Here is a 15,020-nt window from a genome sequence, read left to right as displayed (position 1 = left end):
ACTAATACTACTGTCTTTACTCCACTTCTCTCTCAGATGCTGATGTGGGAGAATTAGTCGAAAACGGTGTTACTCTCCGAGTAATCAGTAACATATAGAGCAACAAGCCAACAAAATGGCAACTGTTAACAGCAGCGCGATTTCCTTCAGAATCTTTCTGTTCTTGTATTACATTATCCAAAGAAAATGGATATGGCTCAATCAACTGAAGAGTTGTTGTCTTGATTAAACAAGGCAACTTCTCTAAGAAAGGATGAATTATCGATAACATATATAATAATACACACACATTTCTTATATAGCATCGCTGCAGCATCACCAGCTTCCTCAGGTCATGTTGGTTTTCAACTTCTTCGGACTTATGTCAGGTTCATTTTGTTCAGAACCTTATTCTGCGTCTTCAACAAGAGTCTATAAGCTTACGTGAAAATGTATATACAGTAGCAGCTAACAGGAGTGTTATCTGTATAGCCATATACGGATACAAGCAAAATAAGTGTCTTACGACATCACAGACAGGAGTTATCATCGAGAACAAAACAGCATTATGTCACATTAGAAGACCACTGACAAAGGCCGAGTTCTGTGATGGATAATGACATCAAACACGGTAATACACAAGCTCATATCCAGAATCCAACAAAGAACAAAATACATACAGGAAGCATCAAAATCAAGTATAGAAACAACAGCTATATTGAGAACAGTTGAAATAAATTCATATATGAACAACTTTTCATAACATTTTCACTCACTTTATAACATGAGCAATTCTTATTAGCATTTTATTTTGTTTAACCAATTTTTTTCTTTATGAATGTATTATGACATATTCAAACTAAATTTATCTTTCTATATTTTTTTATTCACACTTAATATATAATATAACAATTTAATATATTTTGGAGCCCAATTATAGAGCCGTGCTTAATATATGACCAAACAAATTTAGATCTTAGTATTGGGCAGGGGCCGCGCGAACGCAGGCCCCCACAGCAACAAATTATGACGTAGGCTCGACCACTTGGGCCGACCTTAGGCAGGCACCCCTCCAAAGTGCAATGAAGGTCACAAGCCTAGGCCATGGGTCTTATTGATCGCCCATTGACCCCGTCCAGGTAAGTATGTTTTCCAGTCTGCTCAGCCCATTACTTGTACTACAACTTTTGCTCTGCTTTCTCCTTGATGATGATGTGGGACAAAATTCATTGTTTGAATGGAACTTATATGTATATTTCGATAATATATCATATTGATGAATGTAATATATGAATAAAGTGATCGTTCTTCATCACTACATCGACAATTTGAGATATCAGTATTTTAAACAATCTAGTAATCTACATATTTTTATTCAAAATAATTCAACTTGACCTTGAAAAGTAGAGTATGACATTTATAATTCAGAAAACAGGAGTATAAAGATGAAGAAAAAGAAATATATCAACATATTCATCCTTATTTTTTCACAAGTTTTGTTGGTGTAATTAGATTTTATGGAAAGATAAATAACAACAGATTCTAACATTTCTTGCAGAAATATGCTTGTATATTTTCCAACATATCAGAAGAGAGACTTTTGTAGTCACAAGCTATAATTTGATTAAGCATAAAACTTTCTAAAAATATCTATTACACTTCTTAAAAATCCCTAAACTTTTTCCTTGTAAAACTAAAAACACAGGTACATTATTGGTTCCTAAGTCACAAAGTAAAATTTTGGCATTCTATAAACCTAAGGAGAAAGAAAACAAATTCTGCACTTCCACAAGCACATACAATACCACTTTATACATAAGAGTAACTTTGCTGGATCTCATATACCGGCCAGTGTATCGAAGTAGTATATCTGAGTTTCAGTAGAATATCGCAATGCATGTCATACTTATTGCTCTCGTGGTCTGGCAAGCCAAAGAGAGCTGAGAGCTCGAAGACGTGAGAAGTATTCACTTATTGCAAGAAGAGCACGGGCTGATTGTCTGGTTGTCAATATGCGATGCATTTGTTGCAATGTCTGTTGACGCAGGTTGTCCGCCTGTTAAAAGAGCCAGAAAGATGCAACGACGTTTAGCTTCACGTATTTTGCCTCCACTGACGACATAAAACTAATATAACAAACCAGAAATCTCTGAACATTGACTGGCTGTCTTGAATCATATGATTCACAAGAGAGATACAAGTATGAGACAGAAGGACAATTGTTGATTTAAGAACGTTGGAGAACATAACCCTTCGGTTATTTTATGATCTCATTAAAGGACATAAAAGAGGACAAAGTATCCAGACATTTTTTTTCCAAAGACCAATAAAAACAAGACATTCTGAAGATTCTGTGGGCAATGCATGCTGGTTGCAGTTACAAAGACCTCCAGAACAATAATTGCTTGCCCCCGACTTCCACATGTTCAAACAACTGAACGAGCATTTGCAGCTTATATATTGTAAACAATTAAAACAAACAAAAAAGGAAGCAGCCGCAAAAATAGAGTTACCTGACGGAGAAAACCTTCAAGAGTCCCTAATTTCCCCATAGCCATTGCCATCTGACCCATATAATTAGCTACATCTCCTGATGACCCTTCAGTAGCAGGAGATCCGTTAGCTAATGTCTCTGCCAAGGATTGCTGCAACGCCTCCATACCTTGTGAAAGGGCATCTTCTGCTTGATGGGATGACTGCTGCAAGTTGTAAATGCCAGCTAACTGTTGCTCGGTCAGAGGCTCCAACTGATTGACTAGAAGCTGCATTACCAAAGAAATCATTTCACAAAAAATGAGACAACAGCATACCCAGCGTAATCACACAAGTGGAGTCAGGAGAGGAGAGGGTAGGACGTACGCAGACCTTACCCCTACCTTTGTGGGTAGAGAGGTTGTTTATGATAGACCCTCGGCTCAAAAGAAAAGAAAATAATTTGAAGCATGGTAGCAACAAAATAGCAAGGTACAGAGCAAATGACGAAAAGGAATAGCAAAAGATAGCAATACACATTAAAGTAAAGGAAACTACGTGATTACTAAATAATAATACTAATAAGGAGAAGCGTAGAGGAGGCTAGGCCCTGCCTCTCACACACAAAGCGTGACAACACTCCATTACGTACTCGCTACCTACTAAGCTGCAGTTCATGTCTTGTCTTATCACCTCCCCAGTTCTTCCTCGGCCTACCTCTCCCTCTCCTTGTTAACAATGAATTTCCCACACTCCCTTACAGGCGCATCCACGCACCTTCTCTTTACATGTCGAACAATCTCAGCCTACGGATAAGATAGTTATAAAGAAATAATGCCCCTAATTGGTTATAAAGAAACTCATACACAGAAGGGTGTTATCTACAGAAGCAACTTGAAGTTCTTAAATTGTCAACATCTGATTGACGCGTGAACAAATGACACAAGAACAGAGGAAAATATAATGTACAGCACAGATATAATTCCTGCACAAACATCTGTGAACGGACAGAGTGAAAGCATATTTAACATCAGATGCCACTGGAAGTCTGCTAACATCACCAAGCTGGAGAAGCTCAGGAAACCTCATCCGGGATGGATAGAGATAATCACACAATTTCATCCAAGTTTTTGCTTCTAGGCATCAGGTTTTCTTTAGAGTCGCTATTATGCCAGTGAACACAAGAAGAAAATCAAAAGCTTCAGTACAATAAATGTAAGTCCATGCCATTTGAAGGAGAATGACAGAACCAAGGTCACGAGACTACAGTGATGGTGTTATAGAGGATAATGACATAAAAATGCAATTGTACACTACACGGCACCTCATTCGTTCGGAAAGTGAAACCATCCAATATTTAGCAAGTAAATTTTCACAGGCATAAATCAATGAATCCACACTACTAAGAACTTATCAGTCCTGCTAATAATAGGACCTTTTCATACATGATCAAGCAGCATAACGGCTCTTTATAATCCTTTACAGGAAAAGCCTAGACTGGAAATATACAAGAACAGATGCAAAATTGAACACATGAAAACAAGAAGAGGTCACCTTAAGAAGTTCCGAGGGGCGGAAGCCACCAATCCACATAAAACATCGCTCGGCAGGGGTTTTCCACATCCCTGACAAGACATGGAATACGTCTGCCTTGGCTGCATTTCCTTTCACCCTAAAGACCTCATCGTAATGTGCAGTGACATTATTCACAATACTTCGCAGTTCAGGGTCACTTGCATGTGAATTGACAGCGGTTCTCAATTCATTGATGTGTTTGTTGTGTTCTTCTAACCATCGACTATATTCTGCATCAAATGCTAAGGTCCCTGCAGAACAGCAGCATCTGAAAGGTTATCTTACCACGAGAAAACAACTTTTTCAGTGCAATCAGAAATTAGGGGTTGAACGTTATCCTATTAAGAATGGCCAGCCTAATACAAAAAAAGTCGTGTATTTAACTGAATGCATAAAGCAGCAACCGATTCATTCATTATCTTAATCGTAGCAACCATCACAAGTGTGAGACTTACGAACATGAACCAAGTACCAATTGAAAGTTGCAGTTTACTTTGTTCCTCAATATTGAATTAAATGCCATCCACAGTGTATTGACACGCAGATGGATTTCACAAGTTATCTCATTAATTGAATCCACTTAATCAGGGAAACTCAAGAAAACTGAAGTTCTAACAATCTCCTTCAATTAAAAACACACATTATTTCCGTCTTATTTGCTACCTAAACAGAGACCATGCGACACACAAAATATGTGAGACAAACTATTCCTGGAAAAACTGAAAGGTGCATAAAGTGCATATAGGAAGATTTTAAGATAGAGATAGCCATCATGTATAAATATCTGTTTCGACTGCAATATGGTGGATGCTTATCTGTCTAATGAAACCAACCATTCAAATTCCACCCAAAATTTCCTAGAACTACCCAAATCCTGTCATAGTCACCTATGAGAGGCACATCTAGATGATCTTAAAGATATCATAGCTGATACAATAAAGAGTATTGTCAAACTACGGAAGTTGCAACAACATACCCAGTTTTGCTCTCCTAGAACAAGTCTTTATTACATCAAGTGTAGTCTGTCCTGCTGGGAGTAATCCCAAAAGTGGGTTCTGGGGAGGGAAATAGAATGTGCAGACCTTACCCCTACCTCGTAGAGCTAGAGATACTATTTTAGAAAGATCTTCGGCTCAAGTGCAGCAAATCAAAGTGGCTGGGGTAAAGGAGATATGGCAGTGGAGAAAACAGGTTAATTAATATGGAAAGCAATACATGACTTCCAGAAGATGAACAATAATAAAAAAGAAATAATGTGGCAACTGAAACACTAACGACAACAGATGGTAACAGATTCAAATGCAAGAAACATGAAATAACAACCCACTCCTAGCTCAATTTAGCATCAAGAAGTGATACTTCCTCAACAGATCTAGAAGAAGCCCATCAATTTTCTTGTTTGTTGAAATGAAAAAAGGGAGCTACAAGAGAAGGGCATACCACTGGCGCCCGCTCCATTTGATTGATCTGCCATGTTTGAGATGTACTTCCCCTTCAGTTGCACAAAAAAACAAAATAAGAGAAGATTGTGGAACCTCCTCAAGTTGTCCTCCCGAAAGCACATGAAAGGAAGAAGCAAATACCTGTTGACGTGCTCGCTGAAGGTCCTGCTCCAACTGTGATAGCTTCAACCGGCTATTCTCCAGCTGTTGTACATATGCCTGCAGCATAAGCAAGTACGGAATTAGTCATTTAAAGACGAGTGAGAAATAATCAGCTGACATATTCTCTTCAGCATCCCTAATATACTAAAATGACAAACTAGTGTGGAGAATGAGAGAAGAAAGGTTTACTTTTTTCCTCAGTCTACTTTTTCTAGCAGCTTCACGATTTTGGGCAAGTCTCCGCAATGTCTGCAAGAAGTGATGATAAGCAAAACGAAAATAAGAAAGGAACATGAGTTCTCCTCTTCTAAGACTAAATAGTGAGAAATGAACCTTCTGATCCAAGACTTTTTCTTTTGATTTGTCACTGGAATCAGAAGCTGCAATAGCCCTGGATTGACCCGTCTCAATCTGCATAATGGAAAAGAATTTTCATACATGACTGAAATGTAAGAACACAAACCAGATTATGATAAAGAAGTTTCCGCTTAATTTTTAGGCATGCAATAACAATTATTGGAAGTTCGAAACTAAAAGTCTGCATTAACAATCACTGAAACTAAAAGATCCACAAAAAATACAAAAATCCCCTTGTTTCTTAAGGAGAAAGTGTATGTTGCATGTACAAACTGTTCAGTTCAATAAAAATACATATTTGTGAACCAAAAACTCAAGTATGAAATTGAAGTGATGAAACCTAGACAATTAACCAATTATTGCTCAATAACAGCTAGTTTGGGATTGGTTAACATGAATCCTCTGTATCTATTCCACTTATCCATTTCTCTACAATACAAATAATAGTCTTATATTTTGGATTAATAATTCAATAATACACACTCCATTCCATTTATTTTGAATTTTACGGGTCGCAGAATTCAAGTAATAATGATTGAAAAGTTCATCTAACAAATAAAACATAAGATTGAAGTTTGAAATTTGATTACCTTAAACAATTTGGATTCTTGACAGATGTAAAAGTTGCAGAGATGGAATATGTCAAAACATTTTGAGACATCCCAAACAGAAAAGAATCATATAAGATGAGAAAGGAATAGTGCTAATCATTCAAGGAAAATTAGAGTTCTCGATAACCAGAGATTCTCCAAATTTCATTCTCTTTCTTACACGGACATACAAGTGACAAAATCTATGTTGCAAGCACTCTTCAAAATCTCCACCGTACCCAAGTAGACACGACATAGGTGTGGGTGTGAGATCTATAGCAGACTGGGTCAACTTATCTTGGGTATTTGCCACATTCTAGACCGAGAAGTATAAATTGATCTGGTATTTAGTTTGATTTTTGGTTTTATGTCATAAATATAGATAAAGTATGTGAACGTGGTCAGTCTCAGAAAATGTCAAGTATGAGAACCCTTTTCTATTGCGTGAAAAAAGAACAAAATATTGGTGTTTATAAGGAATGAACTTCTATTAATTTATGTTCAATAACTTCAACTAATTGAAAATTTGAAATATAACTTTATATATCATAATAAACAGTTATTGGTCATATCCCAGCACCTGTATCAGTACTCGGATACATACCCTTGAATCCTAAAATTTATGTGATAAAGAATCTGAATTTTCCATAGGCAGCAACCAAGTCGGATGCCCGAACCCAAGTCTGATCAGCGTAGACCCAAATAGAACAAAATGACTCAAAATTAACATTTCACTTTATGAAGGTGGCCAAGTGCAATAACAACAACCAAAACCCCAGTCGATATTTGTTGGTTTGCCTAGATGGCCCCTTGACTCTTTGCTTCGGTTAAATTTTATTCTTACTCAAATCAAGATAAGTTCCAAGACATTGCAGGTCTTTACAAACCAAAGAGAAATGGACTAAGAGAGGCTAGGCGATGAAACTGAGACAAGCAGAGTAAATTACCCTTTGATTTCTATCATCTCCATCCATGTCAGTTGAAGTATCAGTGCGAGAACCAGAATCTGCCATGTTGGACTCGCCCCAATTCTCAGGATGAGTGCCAGCTGCAGGAACTAAGTTTGATTGCAATTGTATTACATGAGATCCTGGAGCAGCAGTAGACAAACTTGTATTTGAAGGAGCTAAATTCTGCAAGCTCAATAGGAAAAAAAATATATCAAAATAAGCTTAAAGCCTTGCCCTCAGTCTGTGGAATCTCTGGCAATATCAGATTAACAGTTTCTACTTCTCTTTAGGAAGAAATGTAGAGAGATTAAATGCCGTAATTACCCTATTGATGGTCCCAGAGACGTCAAATCCCACTGCTGGATTAGCTGCAGATGTAGAATTAAATAGGGGACCTAAACCAACAAAAGATATATTCATCAATCATACTACACAGGTAATGGTCAGCCTTCACATAAGTGAGACAAGTTCCTGGACAATTGTGGTTCACATATAACTGAACACTAGAAAAGAAACACAAGTGCTTGTCAGTAAAATCTAGCATTCCTACTACAGTTGACATCAAGCTCAAGAATACCATTGCAACCACAGTTCTCTAATAAGGGGGATCCGTACCACTTTCAAACATCAGTCTAAACATTTAGGTTCAATATTATCGAGAATCTGGAGAACACAAATCCAGTTTATTATACCATAAGTTAGTTCTTCCACGCCGGAAGCTACATTGACAGGGCAGTTTGTCTGAAGAGCACAAAGGAATAAAACCCCAATTATCCTTGTCCTCCATGCTCTCCGACATTTTTTGGCTATTGTTTGCAATATTTTCACATTATGTTTGATAGGTACTCCCTTTGTTTTAATTTGTTTGCCTGGTTTCGACGTGGCACAAAGTTTAAGAAGTAAAGAGGACTTGAATCTTGTGGTTTGAACTCATATGTTGAATGTACCAAAATGTCTTTTAATCTTGTGGTCTTAAACATGTCATGTGAAGTGGAAATATAAGAGTTGTCAAAAAGGAGGCGTTCTTTTTTAAATGGGTTATAAAAGAACATAAGACAAACAAATTGAAACGGAGGGAGTACCATCTTTACATTACATTGTAATCCGAAAACGACAAACACAAAACCAGATGGTGGCGACTGTATTAAATATAGATAGATCAGGAAATAAGAGCAAATTGTGCAAATGACCATCAGGTACATAACTTATGAAGTCCGTGCTTTTGACCTAATTTTTTAACAGTGCATTTAGAGCTAAACCCAAATTTAATGCAATCAGAACTTTTTCTTGACACTGCTACTTTTTTATGTAAAAAGGTGACATGTCTTGCACCCATATTAGGACAAAAAACAATTCCCATTTGTTTGTTGGTGCCAAATCCAACCTTCCTGGAATAATACTAATTTATCTCTTATTTAACATTGTCCAAATAGGAAGACCCAGTTCAAGATATATCAAATATTTGGAACAATGAACTTAGTCTTCTTAATCCAAATTAGCTATCTCAACACCACAAAACATTATTTACTTCAAATACTATGCACTCGAATATATTTTCCAAACTATAGATATCTACACAGGAATGTTACTTTTTGGTAGATCATCTACAAAGAGGTTACTACATATACTATGTGCGTATAACATAAATGGGAATATTATTTTTCTTATATTATCTATATAGAGGTTACTTCATATACTATGTGTCGAATATATCTATATAGAGGTTACTTCATATACTATGTGTCGAATATATCTTCCAAACCTATAGATATCCACATAAGAATATTACTTTTTCAAATATTATCTATAAAGAGGAGTCATACGTTACGGTACCACATAGGTCAAGGGTATTAATTTTACCTTCTTTATATGGTCTTCAGCAACTCTCACCGAATGAACTAGTTTTTTGGGTAGAGTTATGCCCAAGGTCAGTTGCTCTTTAAATAGTATGATGCAATTCCCGCAATGTTAAATTACCCAATGTTGGACCCTCATGTCCACATATCCCTATATAATCTTGAACTCTCACTTACAGTTGGAACTAAGTTAAGTTCAAATTCCCACTTCTCTTACTACATTTAGACCTGACTGGCTAGAAAAGCAAAGAGAAGTCCTACGCCATGATCAGTCTCTTCAGCTCATTTCAACTTTTCGGAGTCTCAACTACCAAATTTGCATAGAAAGTAAAACTTGTTGATGAGATCATCGGTGACCAAACGCTCACTAGAAACACTAACGACAAAACACACTTGGTGCCTACTGTAAAGCTGTAATTTAAAGAACGCTCAAACATAAGAAGATTCTTTTATCAGATGAGTGAGAGGAAAGATAGGCAGCCCAAGAACATTCAGGACTAGTCTTAAAAATACATACTTCGATTAACATTAACACCATCTCCAATACGGAATCCAAGATATTGCTCAAGCACCCCAAATTCAGACATTCGAGAAGTATTTGTATTGTTCCCTTCTGTGCCCCTGAAATCCAAAATTACAGCCCAAAAATACTGTTAAACAGGAATTAATAATTGGAGATGTCACCTTCATATAAGCATATCAACCATGACATATAATAATTCTAGATTTATACTAACACGTTGCACTGTAAATATTCAGGAGGAACTCTGAGAAACAACTTGACGACAAAGTGGTTGAACATTCTTTCCTCTTCTTATTAAATTAAACGCGTTTCTAAGGACTAGCGGAGTATTAATAGGAATACTTGATTTACCTAAACAGTGATCTGGACAACCAGTGGCAAGCTTAGAGGGGCAGAAGAGGGTTCATTTGAATCCCCTTCGCCGGAAAACACATGATATATAAAAAGTTAAAATAATTTCTGAACCCCCTTAACGAAAATCCTACCTCCACCGCTACCAGGAACTATCCGATCCTGAAACAAAGAGTGTTCAGCTCTCCTTTTTCATTCCTACCCTAAAACTCATTAAAAGTCACCTCTCCAAGTTACAATCAAACTATAAGAGACTTCTATTTTTCATTTACATAAACAAACAGAAAGATATATAGCCTAGTCCCTATAACAACAATCTCAAAACTCGAATCCTTCAACATAAACATAAGAATAAACAGTAATCCCCATCTGAAACAAATCCAACACTTGCAAAGAGCAAACTAAACTTTACAGAAATTCAAAAAAAGTGAAAGTATGTTAAGAGATATACATGTGATTTTTTGAAACTGGAATCTGAGAAATGAAACTTGGCATCCCAAAATTACCACTCTTATAGCCTTTTCTACCAATCTTCACATCATCATCAACAATCCACAACCTCAGTTCATACACTCAAAAACTCTACAATAACAAAATCAAACTACAAACCCCTTTCAAACAGTTGACTAAATACAAAAACTTCCAAAAGCAACCGCTTAAAACTTTAACACATACACCATTAAAATCAAGAAAACCCCAAAAAGAAAAAAAACAGCTGTGCATAAACCCTCACTTCAAACAACAAAAAGGTCAAAACTTTATCAAAACCCAACTACCCCTTCATCAAAATGAGTTAATATCTAATACCCAAAGCTTAAAATTAATAAAATAAAATAAAAAACTCAAGAAAATTGAATTTTCTACAACCCCACTTCGTATAAAAACTAAATAAACCAAAGCTTAGAGTGGTTCAATGACTGGTCAGTAAACAATTTCAAGTCGAATTTTCTGTATAAAGACTCATTTTTTACACAAAATTCAACGAACCCAGAATTAATTTTTGTATAATTTTACTTAATATTATATATTTATGACCACGAACAACGAGGGAAAGAGAGAGGAAGATGACAAACGTGACGTTTAGATCATTCCAAACTACGCTAGCCCCCACGTCATTTTCTAAGCCACCGAGATATATATATATATATATCAATATTTATTCGATCCGATTATTTTTATTTGTTTATTTTAAATTTTATCTATCGTTCTAATATGGATATTTGTATTGATTGATGTATATATAATTTAGATTTTAGAGAAAAAAGTGATTAATATTTTTAAATATAAATAAGAAAAAATAATTAATTTTTTTTTTATTATATATTAAAATGACAAATAAGGAAAAGTGAGAGGTATATTATAATATTCCTAAATTATTTAGCGCACTTACATAATAAAACAATCTAATTTCAGATTCTGCTTATAAAGTTTTGGAAGTTACATGTAACACACCCAAAGTTTTTTTGTTTTCACTTGAGTCCCTTTAGTTGAAGTAGTGGGTTTTGACTAATTAATATCCTTTAATTATGATTTGTTTATTTATCTAGCTTGTTATATACAACATTAAAAAACTATATTGAATTAGGAATATGTCAAGGATAGATTTGGAGAAGAAAATTGAACACCTTGATTTTGTGAAATATTAATGGTTTTGAATATAATTTAATGTAATTGTTATTTTTTTTATCTTAAATAGGTTCATGTATTTGGCGATTATTTTTATTTTGGAGAAAATAGTTTGATCAGATGAAAGTCGCATATGGATATGTTTGGAAATGCAAGATTACTAAATTAGGAGAAGAAGAGAATAAAACCCCGTTTCTCCCCCGTATAAGCACTACAATCTATCCCGATTCTCGATCTTCAAAATTTTCTTAACTAGAGTTAATATGACTCATATTTTCAAAAAAATTGAAGATGTATTATATCATGTTTAATTATTTCTTTTGATCTTCTCTGGACTATCTTCACCTTTCTTACAACTCGTTATAGTCAAACTTTGAAACATTCTCATTAATGCCTCCACACACATTTTCTATACATGCATGAATCAGATTAATCTCTTTTCCGTTATATAATTCGTTACAAAAATTACAATAATATTTTGAACTAATCGTAATCGTGGATGTGGATGAGTACTAAATAAAAGTTGTTGGGAACTTTGGAATATAGAAAACAACAAAGAAGAAAAGTTTGATGAAAATTCCATAAATGAAAATAGTAATGATTAAAGCATCATAGTCAAACATATGATAATTAGTTGGCTTTAATAATTGTCAATATAAATGTTTCTCAAAATAGACATAAATTTGGTTATGTTGACCAAAAGCTTTTACCCTACATGCCTAGATGTAAACACCCTTGTTACAAAAAAATGCCAATTTTCAAACACAACTTAAAAACTAAGTATTGCACTATTTGGTTACTTCTTAGCAAAAAAAAATTATTCAATTTTATCATTCGTTATATTTCATCCTACCTATTCATATCATATTGATTTTCATTATTTACAAGAGGTAGATTCGCACATGTTTAAATTCTTCGATTCAAATATTTCCTTTCAATTTTTTGTTACAATATAAAATCACCTTCAAACTGAAATATCATTAAAGGTCAAGGACCAAAACGAATAAAAGTAATATTCGACAGTAACTTGCGGAGGATAATATTACTTAATTTCATATAGTATATAGATAAAGTTGACCATTTCTTATTAAAGAGAGAGAGATACAATAGATGAGTCTGATTTTTCTATAATCAAAAGTCTTAGATTTAAGCTTTGATGTGAAACATTCTTGGTAGGAAACACTTTCCCCCCGAATCGAACCCTAAACAATGTAAATCTGAAATAGTCGAACTTTAACGTAAATATCAAACAAAGGATCGATTTAAAAAATAAAATGAGAGAAATGTAGTGGACCACTTATAATTAACTAAACTATATGGGCTACTTAGTCAATATTGACAAATGTTCTATTACTATATTTGTATTTCCTTTTCCAGCGCCGCCTGACTAGGGAGATATAGTAGATGCTAATATTATTTTGTACTTTCCAACACAAGTAATTTAATAAATTATTTAATATTAATAATTAGAAAAAACAACTTTTTTTCCCCCAAGATACGTTAATTAATTAAATTATTATTAGAATTAGAAAGATATTTATCATTAGCCAATAACCTTTTTGCTTCGTGATTTTCATTAATGCATTTGCAGGATACATTAATCAAATTATTAGCAATATAACAAAAATTATGCAATTTTTGAATCAAGAATTCAACTAAATTCATTGTTTTCGATTAATTATTTAAATTTTAATAAATATCATATATAAACTTATTATTTTAAAATATTATAACTTATAAGTTATCATATCTAAATATTGGATCAACTTTTATACATCTCGAATTGTCGAGAAAAAAGTATAAAACTTTAACGTAAGAAGTAAAGTAGGAATCTCTTCTTTTTCTTCCTTTTTTTTGGGATAAATTCTAAAATCACTCGAAAAATGTATGAAGTCCTTTAATTCGAACATTCCCAAGTAAGAGTCGAGAATCTTTAAAGTTAAATTCGATTAAATAAATTAAATAATTTATAATTAAAATCTAAATATTTAAAAATTATACTAAAAGTATAATATAGTTGTAATTGTACTCATGTCAATTTGACGGAAAAAAGTTATTTTTAAAGTTATTATAATTTGACTCTCGAGAATTGAAATATAACTAATTTTGGACGGAGAGAATAATAAGTAGTACATTGTATGTAACAAACAATGGACCAACAATAAAAAAGATTGACTAATTTCTAAAATTGACCAAAAGTTTTTAAAGTTAGAAAGCAATTCTAATCAAACTTTTATATTTCTTTCTGGCAAAGGAAGAAGAGAAATTCAAATAATTTAAAATCATATAAATGCATAAGCTTCAAAATAATATCGTGATGTCGGAGTCAACTTGTATATGTGTCTAAGGGTGTACACTGATTGGTTCGATTTAATTTTATGTACTATCGATTTAATTTATCGATTTTCTATTTTTAAAAAATATGCTAACTCAATATAACAAATCGATAAAATATTCTTTATCGATTTTCAATTTATCAATTCTTGATCATCAACAGTCAGGTTTTCGATTTACCTAATAAAAGAATATCTGTAAAATATTATGTCTTCTCACTTCTCTAAATGCTTTGATATGATGAAACAAAAAAAATAATGAGAAATTGCATCAATAAGAGAAAATATAGTGCGAAGACTATAATTACATGTTATCACGAAAACATAGCACAATGAACTAAAATAAACTAGTCCAACAAGACTAAAACTAAAAATAAAATCAAAATAGCTACAATTCTTTAATCTTTAGGTATATAGTAAAAACTAATATAAAGTTTCCTAGTGTGAAGTCGGTAGAGTACTAATAATGTGATATAGTTATAGTGTAATTATATATTAATTATTACTCCCTCCGTTTCAACAAGGATGACCTAGTTTGACTTGGAACAGAGTTTAAGAAAAGAAAGAGGACTTATTAATCTTGTGGTTCTAAATTAAAGTTATGTCAAATGTACCAAAATGTCCTTTAATCTTCTGATCTTAAGCATGTCACGTGGAAAATTAAAGTTAAAGTGTTGCCAAAAATGAAAGTGAGTCATTCTTTTTGAAACAGACTAAAAAGGAAATATGATCATTCTTTTTTAAACGAAGGGAGGAATATTTAAAAATTAGGAAGGGTAAAATAATAAATTATAACTGTCTTAT

General features: G+C 33.7%; 1 protein-coding gene and 1 non-coding gene across 2 annotated transcripts; both read right to left on the bottom strand.

The window, feature by feature from the left end:
- Positions 1-965: 965 nt before the first annotated feature.
- Positions 966-1,126, bottom strand: LOC112940205 (U1 spliceosomal RNA). The gene has a single exon (XR_003244162.1). It is a non-coding gene; the product is annotated as a U1 spliceosomal RNA (small nuclear RNA).
- Positions 1,127-1,598: 472 nt separating this feature from the next.
- LOC543600 (transcription factor TGA2.2) lies at positions 1,599-11,371 on the bottom strand. Its single transcript, NM_001309871.1, has 11 exons — positions 10,709-11,371; positions 9,901-10,004; positions 7,852-7,922; positions 7,525-7,710; positions 5,964-6,041; positions 5,820-5,879; positions 5,610-5,687; positions 5,467-5,518; positions 4,006-4,277; positions 2,493-2,741; positions 1,599-2,035 (listed from the first exon to the last, which is right to left on the bottom strand). The coding sequence occupies exons 1-11, from the start codon at positions 10,750-10,752 to the stop codon at positions 1,886-1,888; spliced, it is 1,344 nt and encodes a 447-aa protein (NP_001296800.1). The 5' UTR covers positions 10,753-11,371; the 3' UTR covers positions 1,599-1,885.
- Between the last annotated feature and the right edge of the window lie 3,649 nt (positions 11,372-15,020).

This window comes from Solanum lycopersicum, chromosome 10, assembly GCF_036512215.1.
Source record: "Solanum lycopersicum chromosome 10, SLM_r2.1".
In the NCBI taxonomy this organism is placed as follows: Eukaryota; Viridiplantae; Streptophyta; class Magnoliopsida; order Solanales; family Solanaceae; genus Solanum; species Solanum lycopersicum.
Note: the sequence above shows the minus strand (reverse complement) of the source record. Positions and strands in the feature narration are given on the sequence as shown.

Coding starts and splice junctions, on each gene's coding strand:
- LOC543600 (NM_001309871.1), bottom strand. CDS start 10,752: ATGCCAAGTTTCATTTCTCAGATTCCAGTTTCAAAAAATCACAT. Junction 10,005..10,708: donor CCAGTTTCAAAAAATCACAT/GTATATCTCTTA, acceptor TTTGGATTTCAG/GGGCACAGAAGGGAACAATA. Junction 6,042..7,524: donor GAGATGATAGAAATCAAAGG/GTAATTTACTCT, acceptor TCCATTATGCAG/ATTGAGACGGGTCAATCCAG.